Source organism: Takifugu rubripes, chromosome 4 (genome assembly GCF_901000725.2).
Source record: "Takifugu rubripes chromosome 4, fTakRub1.2, whole genome shotgun sequence".
Lineage (NCBI taxonomy): Eukaryota > Metazoa > Chordata > Actinopteri > Tetraodontiformes > Tetraodontidae > Takifugu > Takifugu rubripes.
Window position 1 is genome coordinate 14,744,182 of NC_042288.1, and position 15,709 is coordinate 14,759,890.

Consider the following 15,709-nt stretch of genomic DNA (forward strand, 5'->3'; position numbering starts at 1 on the left):
ACCTTTATTTTAACCTGAAAACCCAGGTGAATGAGTTTGCCCTGACCGGTAGGTGGCAGCATTGCGCCCTCGGTTCTGGTGAGGAGAGACCCCCAAAAACCTGACGGGTGAAATGTGATGCTTTGCGCCTCGGAACCATTCACGTCTCACTGACTGCTCCAGCCAGCGCCGCTACGCCGGTGCTGGAACCAACCACATCCGCTTTGACCTTTCGCAGTAAAGTCCTCCAACAGCGCCAACCAGCGTCGGCGCTCTTATTTTAATAGAATCCACTTGCATTTCCCTGTTTTCTCTTGTCCGACCCCTTTCAATTGACGCGTCTGACGGCGTTTATCTCCTCTACGCGGAGCCCTGCGAGCCAACAACTTTCTCACTTGACAGAATGGAGAGGAGCTGACGCACCGGAATTTAGCGGTTCACTTTCTTCATCGCGCCTTTCCTCATGCCATCACTGCCTACAGGCGGCGGAGCACCTTGGAGAGATAAGTGAGAGACACTTGAAGAACAGTTTGACCAGCGAGGAGCCCCCCAAAAAATCCTCAATATTTTCCCTTTCGTCTAGGCTTTTGGGCGCGTTATTACGCATGATGCGCAAAGGAATGGCGTCTCTTCGTAGCCAAAGACACGGATTACAAAAACTTTTTTATGTTTGTTTCTCAGTTTCCGTGGTTTATTCTTACAACATAGCCCTGGAACATCCTTTGGTGTTCCGAGGACCAACGTCTAGTTTTTTTGGCTATTCTGTTCTGGAGCATTACCACGACAACACGCGCTGGTGAGTCCTATTTTCTAATGTAAATGATGCAATTTTCAAGTATTTAATGACCCCCCATCTGATCCCTAAGATGTAAAACAAGTTAATGGGCATGAAATGATGTTTCCTTCTGGCAATAGCCTCGTTTTTTCTGTTCAAAGTTTGAGATGTTGCGCAGATCAACAGTGCGCCGTGCCTCCATCCTCTCCGCTCTCCTCATGTCTGCAGGGTCATAGTCGGGGCTCCGAGGGCAAACTCGACCTTCAGCAGCTCTGCACGCTCCCCCGGAGCCGTCTACAAGTGTCGAATCCGCAGCAACCCGGAGCGACGCTGCACAGAGATGGATCTGGGGAGAGGTCGGTCACCGCACGACACGAGCGCGACGTGTAACCCAAACCTCCGCAGCCACACGTTTGCCCACACTTTGACGGATACATTTCATACTTCACCTTAAAATATCCGCTCAGGCCCTGCAGAAACACACACGCTCAACTTCTCTTTCCTCCGCTGCTCAAACTCCCCCAAGCATCTGTTTTGTTTTATCAGAATAAGGCAGCCTTATAGTCCTCCCAACAGTGCCGCGGTTGTTCTTTTAGCCCCCGTCCTGCTTTATGGCTCAATATGGTGACCTGTTAAAAACAGGGGTCTCTGTGTGAAGAGCTCCATAAATATTTTGAAATATGATTTATGCTCCTGCTCATAATTTCCAAGCATGTGACGTGAGACGTGAGACACACACACACACACACACACACACGGGGCAGACCCCCTTTCTTGTGGTGAAGGAGAGAAAGCCGCGGCCTCCGAGCACGGCTCTGGTATTAACCTCTGTGGTCAGTCAGTGTGTCACTGAGGAGGAAAAAAAAAAGTCCCGCTCATCAGAGCGAGCGCGTCCTGCTCGATGCTCAATGAAGCACACGTGCCGGAGGGGCTGAGCTCTGAGGGGCCTCGGGGAACACACAACACACCGACACAGCCAGAGGAACACACACTCGCATGCCTTTGTGCTGAATCAGTTGTCTTCAGGGAGAAGGGGAATAAAACTTGGGGATGGGGGTCAGCTATATTTAGACTGAAATGGAAGATTTACAAACGCTGTGGCTCTTCTGCCTGATTTACGGGCTTTACAAACTGCTCGGGAGTTTGTTGACAGCATGAGACTGCAGTCTGATTTAGACATAGACAGGCTGTTTGAGCGTCTCGTGAATGACCTTTATTTATGTTTTTCTGTTGTTGTTGTGAATTTGAGATTTTGTCTTAAACTCACACGTTAAGCGATAAATCCCAGAGCTGAATTACACTGACAATAGCTGACGGGCGACGCGTCGCTCGTTCCAAGATTTCCTGTGGTCCGGTGACTCAGCGTCTGCTTACTGCTCTCATTGTCTCAGGAAACAAGCCGAGGGAGTCGTGTGGGAAGACGTGCCAGGGGGACAGAGACGACGAGTGGATGGGGGTCAGCCTGGCCCGCCAGGACAAAGGTGACGGCAGAGTACTGGTGAGTTTAGGGAGAGGGTGCGGCAGCCCAGTTATCATGTTGTCCTATGCAAACCACCTTTCCCCTGATGCAACCGTGCCGAGGTCAGCGTCACAATCGCGCCACGCCGTCTCCGCTCATTTAAACATCCTCTGCTTCCAGCCCGGGTTGTAAGTCTGCAGCCTTTTTTTTTTTTGCTGGTGAAACTGAACCTACAGTAAATGATGATTTCTTTGGACTCAGAAGTGCTCGGAAACTGCGGTGAAATCACATAATAATGCGAAACATTTGGCTGTAAGGTGGTGGACGAGTCAGCGGCGCAGCTCTGCCGTTGGGCCTGTGAGTTTGAGCCATGTTTACAAAATCGGGCGAGGGATTCGGAAAAATAGATCAGCTAGCGGCGCTAATCTCGGAGGTGCTTGACTGGGTATTTGCACTGAGATCAGAGGGCAGCTGGCAGAGTTTGTTTGGGCTCCGGCCCCTGCGCGGTGGTCCAAGGACGGCCTTTCATTAAACGTTAACCACCGCGTTCAGGGGAACTCGTGCTGAAGGCGGCTCCAGCTCTCCTGACGTGAGACTGCATTTGACTACCTGTTGATAATCCTCCCGCTTCCTCTGGCAGTCAAAGAAACCCTCCCATCCGCGGACATCCATCTCACAGTTTGGGCCCGGTAAAAATGGCCCGCTCCTTTCAATATGTTCGCCTTTGATCCGAAACTTTTAATACCTCCCTGGAATGTCTTGGCGTTGATTTGCAAACTATTTCCTTTGGCCCCGGGCGTCAGTCAGGCCGTCTAACATTTCAGGCAAATTGAAGCTGACAGCCTTGGGAATCTCACACTTGCTGGCTAACCAGACGGGGTTTGTGATAAAATAAAGGTGCCGGCTCTCCGAAACCACATATGCTGTGACCCTTTATAGTCCTGATGTTTATTCTTCTTTATATTTCATTGCCACAGGCTCACGTTTCTCTGCAACAGCGAGGATCTCTTCAGCATTTCTTCTTCACTGCCGTTTGGGAACACCAAAGCGGCACGCCGTAACCATTAAAACCCTATCTGCTGCTTCATTAGAGCTCGCCAGCTGCCGCGCCGGGTCCATTTGCGATTGTTATGTCGACTGATTGATCTATTTTCAAAGAATCCGTGGAGGGCGAGAGATTAACTCGCTATTGTTGCCGCGCTTGGCCGAGCTGTCCTTTGGAACACAAGTGTTTCTCAACATAGCAGCGCGGACCCAGGCAGTCATCTGATGCTGCTGCCTGTGTGTGTGTGTGTGTGTGTCTGTGTGTGTGTGTGTGTGTGTGTGTGTTCACATTTATTACATGCTGAGTACCAAAATCCTCATTCTACTCACAAAGTGGGGCCAATATTCTGGCCCCCACAACTGGTTGATTTGTTGAGGGCTGGTTGAGGGTTAAGACGTGTACTATATCTGTGTAAGTGTTGAAGGTTGAAACACTGAAGTAAACCCAGAGATCTCCAGGGGAGCCACAGGCACCCCCCCCCCCCGCCCCCCACCCCGTGATCTAAATTGTTACCACGTTCGCACCTTCGTGCTGGTCCGCTGAACTTCAGCTCCTCCTGCTGACTGCAGTTGCTCTCACAAACTTTTAACTCCAAACTCAGCGCTGGAGGTTCACGTGCTGCGCGCTAACCTGCCGCCTGCCGCTCCCAGTTGTCGGGCACCAGCTGAGACATTCACACCCGGGCCGTGGCCGAGGTTACGGACGGGCCTTAAATCCTCTTTCTCATTGGCGATTATCATTTGACAGCCGTGGAGACCCGCTGACTCCAGTGCAGATTGCGAGGGGATTAAACTATCTGCCGGGCGAATATCATCTGCCTGCTGTCAGGGCGGCTTGTGTTTACAGAGGGAACACGTGTCTCACCTCTGTCTCTCTTCTCTGTTCCCCCCCCGCAGGCCTGCGCCCACCGCTGGAAAAATGTCTACTACGACTCGGAGCTGATTCTCCCTCACGGATACTGCGCCATCATTCCTGCCACCCTTCAGGGCAGAACAAAGCCACTCATCCCCTGTTATGAAGGTACAGTGAAGGCACCACGGTGGGCAGTTACAGCACCTCATGGGCTCGGCCTTCTCCACCAGAGGCAATAAACCCATTAATTGAAGTCCGAATGAAGACACCAGAGCTCATTATTGAGTTTCCACAACTGAAATCTGCAAACAGCTTTCAAATATTGAGGTTTTGAATGGAAATCGTGGCATCTTTGATGGGCTGTTGGCTTATTGGCGGTTCTCATATTTAGCGACACATCCCATCATCAGCTTGTTAGCGCCGGGCTCGTTAGCACTGGCCATAGCGCTGAGCTGAAATTGCTGCTCTGCCAGAGCGGAGCCAGCTCCGCTTTGGACTCGTCTTGTTTGCGTCTTGTGTCCAATAATCATCCTGTCATCCATCAGAAGTGTCTCGGGAAGACCGAAAACCTCAGGCTTTGTCTGCTTTTACTCGTGTGTGGTTCCATTTTCTCATGGCTTGTGACCCGAGTTGGCGGCACCGTCAGAGGGAAGCACCTGACATCTGCTTCTGAGCTCTGATTGGTTTCCTGGCAGGCTGAGCCCCGAAGCGTGAGAGCTCCCCCTTTATCAGCACGAGCTCTTCAGCGGGTGCCCAGTTGCTAAACCAACCGTGAAGGCGTTATCGCAGCGTGTTGTTAATGACCCAAAGCGTCACAGAGTATTTCTTATATCCCAACTTTGCTCCCAGGTCAGAATTTCACTTCCTTCCGAACTGCCAGGCAGACTTTGCTGGGGACCAAACATGCGCTGCATTTTCTGTAGATCCAAACTCAATATTATCTGTAACTGGAGCTCATAGTGAGGCTCCCCCCCCCCTGACGTATATCCAGCTTCCCAGTCGTATGTAGCACTTCACCCCTTCTCTGCACCCAGACATCCCTCATGGAAGGGTCCGGGGCTTTGACTAGCTCCATATGGAATGTGTGTGTGTGGGGGGATCTGGTAAATGTTGGCTCAGGCACACAGTGAAATAATTTGTGGTTTATTTTTTTCTTATAGACTATAAGCAGAAGTATGGGGAGGAACACGGATCATGCCAAGCTGGGATAGCAGGAGTCTTCATGGAGGTCAGTACCAGCCCTTGTTCGCTCGTACACGGTCGTCTGTTGTTTAAACTGATCCCCACATTAGTCCCGGATGTGATTCAGATTAATTACTGTTCATATTGTCACACCTCCATCCCGTGAAAGAGCGCCTTTCATTGCCCCCCAAATTCTAATGGGATGGCCCGCAGAGGCGTTGCCTGTGCCGTGAAGGGGATCCTCTGTCTGATTAAAGAAGGCAAATCATATGGAAAATCGGTTTTCTCCCTCCAGCCAAACATGCGTGTTTGCATTGAGCAGCCAGTGCTGGCCTGACGAGCAGCTGATAACAATTAGCTTATGTTTCCAGCGTTTGCTCGCTGGCGTCGTTCCTTTTTTCAATAGATGCGCTGCTGCTTTTGTCGTCGCCCTCGCTCGCACATTATAGCTCATTTTACGTGAATTTGATGACGTTCCGGGTTGAACCGAAACGCACATCCTGCTGTACGTCCCTTCGAGAGCGTGCAGAGGTGTCACAGATGTTTAACGGAGATCATTTCTCATTACCGGCCACATTTGTGCACTGAAACCGACTCAAAGACTCTTTTGAAAGTATTCAAGGCTGTTAGGGAGCATTGGGTCAGAACTGAGTGTGACAAAATGTTCGATATAAAAGCCGGAAATAGCTGCAGAGATCTTCTCCTTTCACCATTGCATGCGCTGCCTTCACTGACATCATGTGAACCCCAACGGCAGAGAAGACTTTTGGCTTCAAAAACGAAAACAGGAAGTTAGAACTGAGCCTGCTGTGAAAGCAAAGATAAGATCAGCCCCCCACAGTAAAAGTGAGGCTGTCCTTGTCATCCTGCCGAACACCCCCGTCTATGAGGAGGAATGCAAGGAATTCAAAGGAACGATGTCCAACTGTGGGAGTCTGTCCCCGTCTGCACCGCGGTGCTGACGCCTGGTGCTGCCCAGATGTTCCACAGCGCAGGGCAGCAGGAGTCGACACCGCTGAGTAGACCTCTGCAGGGCTGCTGCGTTTGTTTGACTTCTCAGAGGAACCCCCCCCGGTGCCGATAAGAGTGTTGAAACAGGAACGGCCCTTCAGCCGTCTCTGCTCCACTTCAGGGCAGAAACGCCGTGAACAAATGTTCTGCAGCTGTCACTTTTTCCTCCAAATACCTCGTCGCGTCACAGACAAAACGTTCTCCAGACCCTCCCTCTGGTGGTGTGGCAGCGATAGCAGGAACCAGCCTGGTTCTGCCTGGTTCTGCGGGCCCGTCTCGGTTCCTCTTATCAGCGATAGAAAAGGTGACTCAACCATAAGTGTGTGTTTGTGTGTGTGTGGGGTTCGTTTTCAGGAGCTGGTGGTGATGGGGGCCCCGGGCTCCTACTACTGGACCGGGACCATCAAGGTGTACAACCTGACCTCTGACTCCTTCTACAGTCCGAACAAAGAGAACGTGGACTCGCACAGATACAGCTACCTAGGTAACCAGCTGTTTTAGCCTGTTTCATGCTAGCGGCTGTTTAGTGGGTGTGACTTAAGCGTCCGTCGTGGTCATTGTGCGTCTGCAGGCTACGCCGTGGCCGCCGGGCACTTCTCCGCGCCCAACGTGATCGACATAGCAGCGGGGGCGCCGCAGCACAGCGGCAGCGGCAAAGTACGGTCGGCACCTTTGGTCTCGCGTCCAGATGTTATCTCCCACTACAGCGCCGTCTTTCTCTCCCGACAGGTTTACATCTTCAAAATCGACGGCTCGTCGTTGGTGAAGAGTTTCCAAGCCTCAGGGAAAATGGTGAGAGCGCGACTTCGGTCTTCTGTTCCAGTTTATTTCCCTTTTAATGCCCAGAACGGCTCCTCGAGGTCAAAGCGGCAACGAGCGGACGCCGAAGTTGTCAGATTTATTGACTGTACCTAAATCTCCATTCAGCCTAAATAAAAGGGAGCCAGGGTCACTTTGAAATGCTTTGTGAATTGTCTGTCAGTTACGTGAACCGCACTGCTGTGTTCTGACCCGTTACTCTGTGCCTTGGCTTGGTTCCAGATGGGCTCTTACTTTGGCTCCTCATTGTGTGCAGTTGATCTGAACCAGGACGGCCTGTCCGACCTGCTGGTGGGGGCTCCCATGCACAGCCAGCTGCGGGACGAGGGCCAGGTGACCGTGTATCTCAGCATAGGCAACGTGAGTGACACCTGCGGGACCGCGGCGCCCCGCCAGCTGCAGGGTTCTTTAGTGCAGCCTCGCGTTCTGTTATCGTAATTTCAGAACCCAAATTGAGATTAGAGCGGCCCTGTTGGTTTTGTCAGAGGTTTAAGCGTCTGGCAGCTGGATGGTTTGAGTAAAGGAACCACAGGAACAGAACACGTCTCAGCGGCTGTCACGTTGTGAATCTCCTTCCTGTTTCACACCTGAACCGTCGCGTCTCTGCTTGCGGTTTTCAGGGGGTGATGGAGGAAAGCGCCGTTCTGAGCGGCGACAACGCCTTCAACGCGCACTTTGGCGAGTGCATCGCCGCCATCGGGGACATAGACGACGACGGATTTCAAGGTCAGGCCGCGATGTCCTCACGCCGAGGTTCATGTGCCGCGTCACTGCTCACCTAAAACACAATCCAGCTGTTCCCAACGTTTCTCTGGATGCGCTGTTTCGTGTTATTAAAACAACGATGGAAGCCAACAACTTTGTAGCGTGCTCCGATTACGACAAATGAGCATATAAAAGGTTTTCTACCGTGAACTTTGATCAGTGCAGATGTTTAAAGTGTAAAATCAGGCAGCATTTTGCAAGCTTATGACAAAGAAATAAATTAGTTTCCTAACCTGTGGGTCAGAACTTCTGTAAATCACAACAAAAATCAGATTATTTATGTGTTCGGAGAAGAAAGAGCAAGATTCTGCAACAAACCATGCGTATTTTGGTTCCCTTTGCTCCCCTTCTTATCTTTGTTTGGCCACTGGAATTCCACATCTGGACGTTGTGTCCGGGAGTCACAAGCAGCCTGATTATGGTCAAAGTTCAGGAGCGGTTTACAGGACCACACTCCGAGTCCAACAGGCTTCGGTCCATTAAACGCAAATCACATGTAATAACGTCGAGCGTTTTTGAGCCCAAATTGTGAGACGATACGCCCAAGTTTCGAGCGTGTGGTTCAACAGAGAAGCTGTCCTGGCGTAACACACGGAAGGAGCCACTTATTGTGTAACATTTGAAGAAGAAGTCCTTTTTCTGTCATTTCCGCATGTTGTTCAAGTATTTTTAGATTATTAAAAGAAGGTTTTCACTTAAGCCTGGTGTGGAAAAGCTATGAGGAGTCATTGTTTGAGCCCACACTTTACAGTTTCCACCCTCACACGACTTTTTATGGGCACTAACAGCACTTAATTGTCTATTAGGAGTTTTACTGTAACAGTTTGTTTCCAGGCACGGGGCAGCAGAGAGTCAACACGTTTCTGAGGGGTTTTTGTGTGCAGAAATGAAGCCACGTTCGCTTTCATCAACCATTTTAACCGTCTCTGTGCTCAGATGTTGCCATAGGAGCACCCAAAGAGGACGACTACGGAGGGGCCGTTTACATCTACCACGGAGACGCCTCGGGAATCATCAGCACCTACTCAATGGTGAGTTAGCTTAGCATAGCTTTAGCACCTTTGGTATGAGCGTAACTCTGGAGCCTTCCAGCTGGCCGCAGAGTGCTAACATTTATCATAAATCTGTGATGGAAAACCAACTCAGATGAAAGAGAAACCACACAAAGCCCATTTTTCTTCCCACACGTGCACTGTCTGAAGGCTGGTATCATCTGTTGCAGAAGCTGACTGGGCGCAGTGTGAACCCTGGTCTCCAGATGTTTGGCCAGTCGATCTCAGGCAACGTTGACATGGATGGCAACGGATACGCAGGTCCAGTCAGAGCTTGCTGAGTTTTGCTGCAGCATGGGTGCAACACACTCGTGATGGAGGCATTTTGTTTACAGCATTCCAGAGTTGACACTCAGACGTTGACAGCCTCGTGGCTAAAGTCCTCTGTGTCTTCTACATCTGCATTATCCCTGCCAGCCCATGCTGATCTTCTATGTGATGTGTGTTTGGGGTTTCAGACGTCACCGTGGGGGCGTTCATGGCGGACAGCGTGGTGCTGCTCAGGTGAGTCCGTCTCCTGGAGGGTGTCTGGTTTGTTAGCTAACGCCCGGTCTGTTAACACCCAGCGTCTGTTCCAGGACCCGGCCTGTCGTCACCGTGGACGTGTCCATCTTCCTGCCCGCCTCCATCAACATCACGGTGCCGCAGTGCCACGAGGGCCTCCAGAACACCAACTGCTTCAACGTGACCGTCTGCATGCGTTTCCGGGGAAGGCAGCTGCCGGGGCAGATAGGTGAGGCTCATTAGCTGTGGAACATCCAGTTCCCAGAGCAGTTCTGCTTTCTGCTTCTGTGAAGAACTTTGAAAAGGACCCGGTTTATTAGCAATCCTTTGTTGTCAAGCTGAGGGGTTGACGCTCACGTGTAGCTGTAATGGGATAAAGAGGGTTCGCAGGAACGAAGACGAGCAACCGGCTAACAGAAATGCCTTTTCGGGACGCTAAATCTTTTTAAATCAACACCCATGTTGCGTAAGCATCCGGTTTATCTGCTTCGCATCACAGTCGTGTTAATGCCGTGATGGATAAGCTGGACCTCAAATTTCCCCCACGTGTCTGCAGTTACAGTAATTAAGATCATGCTAGCTGTGCTTCACGTAGACGATCTTTTAATTGTGTTTTTGATGAGCGAAGGATTCAGGAGAGAGCAGAAAAACAGCTCTGATTCAAGGAAAACTCATTGGTTGTTTTAAAAAAAGGTTATGGAGGAAAAACACGACGCAGCCAAGACACAAAGGTGACGGAGACATGAACAAAGCAAGGAACATTCCATCTTTGAAGGCCCATCTGCTCTCCAAATTACACAAATCTAGCAAAAGTGGAAGCACAGAGATCCTTTGTAATCCCGTTACATAATCCCCCAGATGACCTTTGGTGGTCACCTCGAGGAGGCCAGGTGATATATTTGCCTTAAAATCCTTTAAAATCTGAGAGTTAACGACTCTCCAGTTTCTATTCTTTCATAAATATTTGACTTTTTCTGAATAAGCGGAGCAGAGGCATCAGCCTGGCTCTACACCTGTGCACAGGTCAGACTCTCGGACTCAGACGTCATCCAGAGTAACGGAGCTGGGTGTGTCATTAACGGGTCCAGGTGGCGCTCCCTGCTCTGCTAACGGGCTCTTGGGCGCGGTGTCTGATGCCGTCCTGTTCCAGTGTTTGGGCGCGGCCATTTGCAGCGCCCCCCCCGCCAGGGGGCTGAGGTGCTGTTGTTACGTAATGATTGCATCCTGGCTCTCAGGAATAAAGCCTCTCTGTTTCACCGCCTGGCAAACGCCATGGAAAGTGCGAACCTCCCCGTGCCTCATGGCCGTCACTCTGTCGGACGGAGGAAACGGGCCGCGGTCCAACTGGGGTGTGTTCGCCACGACACACCGAGACGGATTCATTGACGGGAAGGAGTCTTAAATGGGGCGTGCGGCACACGTTTCTCCCGGAAATGACGGCGGAGTTCGACTGAATAGGCGTAAAGTCCCTCGCTAAAACAGGGCTGGAGCCAGTGGAAAGGTCACGTTCAAACGTTTGGGTTCTGTTCCACCGACTGGAAAATTCATTTCCTTTTTTTGTTCATTCATCCTAAAGCTCAAACTATAAAAACTCTGAAGTTAGGCTAAAGTTCATGTCGTCCGAATCGTGTCCAACGTGTTCTGACTGAAAAAGAACCCATTCAGTGTCCCTTTAACGACATTTGGACAAAAATCAAACACTTAAAAAGTTCATCAAGCACGTGTCCTGTATTAAAAAGGGGGGGAACTCACGTGCAACAATGTTCCCGACTGTTCAGAGCTGCTGTACAACCTGACAGCTGACGTGGAGAAGCGGCAGAGGAACCAGCCCTCTCGAGCCTTCTTCACTCAGAACGGATCCCAGATCAGCCAGGTGAGCCAGCAGCTCAGGCTGGACATCAACAGGGAGGAGTGCCAGCGCTACACCGCCTACGTGAAGGTAAAGTCGCTGTTTTTCCCGCCGTCCTCCGCTCGACCTCGACGGCTCGGACGCTGTTATTGACCCTCGCTCGCGTGCTGTTTTTCTTTCTTATCTATTTATGTAGTTTTCAGTTGGAGCAACAAAGTTTGACCACTAAAGTTTAGACAGACGAGCCACAAAAAACAATGAGAATGTCACCGCGTCTCCTGGCGCTCGTGAGCGCGCACGTGCGGGAGCGCTCACGAGCGCCAGGAGACGGTGCTCCGGTGGGGGTTTGTCAGGAATCTCTTCGCCCCCTCCTGCTGAGTCAAGGCACCAACCAGGCAACGGTGGCGCCGCGCTGGTCAAATGTGTGGCTGCAGAAACTGAGAGAAACAGGAAACACAGTCTCCTTTGTCACCAAAATAGTCCCGCCATTGTGCCCCCCCCCACCGCCCCGGCCGGGGGCCTTCGTCCCGAGGGCACCCGTGTTTCAGCTCCTGTAATCCGGGGGTCTGTTAGGGGCTTCTCACCATGGGAGGCTGAGCCACTGACTGTGGGGGGGGGGGGCTGCACATGCTAGAAGTTCCCTCACTCATCAACACAGCAGCTCTGCTCCGTGCACGGTGGTGCACGTGATACTCAGCACCTTATCAGAGCTTCTACTCCACACACACATTGATCGAGCGTGATGTTTTTGGGAATATTGACATAAGAAACAGTGAATTATTTGGATGTAAAGGGACGAATGTGTTTTTCCGTGCGGCGTTTTGTACGAACAGGAAGCCGTGTTTTGGTTGGCCAGGCCGAGGTGAGCGTTGCGGCATGTTTTTCCACTCTGTTTCCCCGAAATCCATCATTTCAGTTTGGAGGCGGGACCCAGCAAGAGTGGTAAAACCAGAACAGCGAAGGTGCGAGGCCTCAATTACCACCAGTCCCAAAGTGTTAGCAGACTGACAGAGATGGGGTTTTTTGAAAGAAAAGAAAAAAAGAGCTAAAACTGCAGCCTGCTGATGATTTTATGTCCACCGGGAATTTAAAGTCGGGACAGCCGACGCAGGCTGAGGTGAGGTGGCTTCACTCTGGGGGGGGCTCTGGTCCACTCCTCTCCTTTGTCTCGTGTCTGCCCGCATCACCCAGCCCTCCCGTTCCCCAGAAACAGTAAGCTAATGGAAACCAGCTGGCTGCCCAGTCACATCATCCTGGGATTGTGCCCCCCCCCCCCCCCCACTCCCACCTAAAACATACAGTGAAAACACGGGGCTCGTGTCGCGTCAGGGGGCCGGGCCGTTGTGTCAACGAGAGCTGCGCGCTGGCACCGCCGATGGAAAACCCTCACGCTGCTCGAGCTGCGATGGGTGCGAGTGGAGCTATTTTGAGCCGCGTGTTGAGTCTCATGATCGTCTACTCACCAATTTATTGACTTTATAAATTGTACAAACACGTCAAAATGGACCTGGTTACGAAAAGTCTCATTAAGGAGCAGTTAATGGTGGGTTTAGTGGGTGGAATGTTCATTCAGGAACTGAGCTGGTCCATTTTTCCCCATCTGTAATCAAGTAACCGGTTGGATTGGTTAGTAAATCACATATTCTGGAGAGCTAAAAGCACAGCAGAAGTAGAGCACAGAAGCTAATAGTCCATCTTTCTTTTCAACCGTAATTCCTCTCCGCGGCCTTCGGGTTGATCATTTTAACAATGTTTTTATTGGCAATAAATCACAGCATACCAGTGCTCCAGATGGTCTTTGTTTAGTTATTTTTAGCTAAATAAACGTCATGCAGGCTTTCACGTTAGCTTTTACCTCACAGCTCCCTGCAGAGATGACTGGGCTTGAAACGATCTGAGGTGCTCTGGGTGAGCTGGCATTGAGTCATTTCATAAAAGAACCACAGTCTCCAATAAGAAATTCTTTAGTTTGATGTCTTTTATTAAGCACTTTTGCATGCTATCCCTCTGCGATATGGTTGTGATCACAATAATGTTCCAGTCAGGCCACGAAATAGCTCGAGGGCTTTGAATATCTGTTTCCAGCAACTGGACGTTCGTGTCTATCAAGGGTAGATTCCAATAGACAAACAAGCTAATATTTACAAGATGGATGAGTGAAGTTCAGTCTGATGCAATAAAAATGAGCCCAAGTAAAGTAAAGAAACAGTGAAGAGATCAGTAGCTACAGAATTTCTAGTGTTTTTCACCAGGTGAGATTCCTTTCTGAATTGGTTGGGTCGTGAGGGGACCAGATCAGGGCCCACGTCAACTGGAGGTGGATTAAATACTGGTACAAAAGTGTGGAGCAAATGTGGTTGGTTGACAGATTGATGCTGGTATCCACATGCACCGTTAGCGTGGCTAAAAGCAAAAAAAAAAAGCCAGAGGAAATCATTCCTATCACGTTTCTTAACCCCCTTTGTTCTTGCAAGCAGATGATCTCAGTGTCCATAGATTTAAAGAGCAACAGGTGTAATGTCAACACTGTATTGTCTTTGGAACTGGGGGGCGTTCATTATTCACTGGGTAAAGCGCTGTGTGGTTTGTAAGCTAGCTTTTACTGCTCACTTGACTCTGATTTATGACCTCTGTGTAAACCCGCTTTGTTTGATGTCCTGCACTTCTTGTGCAATCGCATTTCTCGGGATGTTTACATCATTTGGCAGTTTATCTCCAGCGCACGTGCATGTCAGCCTTGAAACCCTGCCAGGGGCCGCTTCCATTTGTGGTCATGAACTGTATTGTGGAGCATCACAGCCTGCAAGGAGGAGCTAAAATAGGCATTTAAAGGCCTTCGCGTAACAGTTGTCTGTTTAATTTAGCCCGTAAAACATCCACTCACTTTCCCCTGGCCTATATTCCACTGAGCCCGTGCCCTATATCTCCTGTCCTCCCAACATTTGCTTGGCACCACCGGAGTATTTAAAGTCCCATCAAGCTTTACTCTGATGACTGCTGCTGTTATTGAATCATCTGCAGGAAGAACATCTATCTGTCAGAGCTAAATGCACTCCGCCAATCAAAGGTCTCATGTGACTGAATGGAAAATTTGAGCGACACAGCGAGGGAGATTTTAGCTTAGCTAATGCTGGAGCTAACAGTGTGCAGATCCAGCAGGAACCCGGTTCACTGTTTCATTGCCTCTGTGAATCGAATTAAAAGGAGGTAATGCTTTAACCGTCCTGCATGTCTGCTTGTTAGCATCACGCTGCTCCTCATTCGCATGTTGCTTAGACACATCTGCCAATAGATCTTGACCTTCTGAGGACACAGACCAGACTTTTGTTGCCATACGTTGCACCGATGGTGATGTGTTGAGAGAAAAGTGGTTCTCAGGAGAAAATTCTGGTTCCCACACTCGCTACGATGAGGCGTCTTGCCTTTTCCTGTGACTGACACCTTATCAGTATTTGCGCGACGTGAATTTACCAGGTCAAAAACAAACACGCGCAGTCATTTCTCTCTTTGGTTGATAGCGGTCCGTTGTCCTCAGACAAACAGGAAACCCTGCAGAGCGTGGCAGGACTTCCTGTCGCCGCATCCCCAAGAAGCCCAAGTGCGTCTGGCACCTGTAGAAGCAGAGCCGCTTTGTCTCCATCCACATATACGTTTCACCAGGAGAGCTCCACTCCCGTGACGCCGCTCCCCGGTTACCAGAGGCGATACAATGAGAGTGTATAGTGAGAATTTAATCAAATCCAGCTGCCATTTATGACACACGACAGTCAGTGAAGGGTCTATTTACCCACGCAGGGAGAGAAATGGAGTCTAAAATGTCATAGACACTATCTGAAACATTTCCACCAAATGTTCTTTAATAGCGTTTGCTGGATACCGAGGACAAGCGATTGGGGTTAATTTTAGCTCAGGGTAATATTTTGGTCTGGATTTCCCTACATGGTTGTGCCAGAGCGAACCTCTGCAGGCTTGTTTTGAGAGCGCACATCCACCAGACTCGCCTTCCAATAAATCACATTTTAGGGGTCCTCTCATGTGCTAAAGGAGTGAGTTACTCTGCCTGCTACGGCCGCCATGCCTCCACGCCTCACATATCCGTCCAGGTTGCTCATATCAGTAGCAACACCAAGGCGCAGATTTCTAGCGTATGTTGATTTTGGCAGCCTTGCGCTCCCGGTGAAATGTTTCCGTAGGCTTTTGGCCGCGTTGCTGCCACACGATGCCACCACAAGGCAGCGTAATGGGTGGCCAAGTCTGACCACAATGAGAGGCTTCTGTTGCTGTGCTTCCCACATCCACAGCAGAGGAAACATGCGGGCGGCGAGCGCTAGCGTCTTCGGCGTGTCATTAAGCACGGCCCATGATAGAGCTATCGCTGCATCCCGCTGCTGTGTTTCCCTGGCAACCTGGAGGTGAC

The 15,709-nt window shown here is 50.4% G+C and overlaps 1 protein-coding gene across 1 annotated transcript in view; it reads left to right on the top strand.

Annotated features, from left to right (window-relative positions):
• The first annotated feature begins 340 nt into the window (after nt 1-340).
• itga9 (integrin, alpha 9) overlaps nt 341-15,709 on the top strand; it is a 35,221-nt gene continuing 19,852 nt past the window's right edge. The window contains exons 1-15 of the mRNA XM_011603454.2: nt 341-775; nt 983-1,110; nt 2,146-2,252; nt 4,155-4,278; nt 5,271-5,338; nt 6,658-6,787; nt 6,875-6,960; nt 7,033-7,095; nt 7,345-7,482; nt 7,743-7,848; nt 8,824-8,918; nt 9,110-9,200; nt 9,398-9,443; nt 9,518-9,672; nt 11,222-11,382. Coding sequence (XP_011601756.2) covers nt 585-775; nt 983-1,110; nt 2,146-2,252; nt 4,155-4,278; nt 5,271-5,338; nt 6,658-6,787; nt 6,875-6,960; nt 7,033-7,095; nt 7,345-7,482; nt 7,743-7,848; nt 8,824-8,918; nt 9,110-9,200; nt 9,398-9,443; nt 9,518-9,672; nt 11,222-11,382 — 1,689 coding nt within the window. The 5' untranslated portion in view covers nt 341-584. The remainder of the gene's footprint in view (nt 776-982; nt 1,111-2,145; nt 2,253-4,154; nt 4,279-5,270; nt 5,339-6,657; nt 6,788-6,874; nt 6,961-7,032; nt 7,096-7,344; nt 7,483-7,742; nt 7,849-8,823; nt 8,919-9,109; nt 9,201-9,397; nt 9,444-9,517; nt 9,673-11,221; nt 11,383-15,709) is intronic.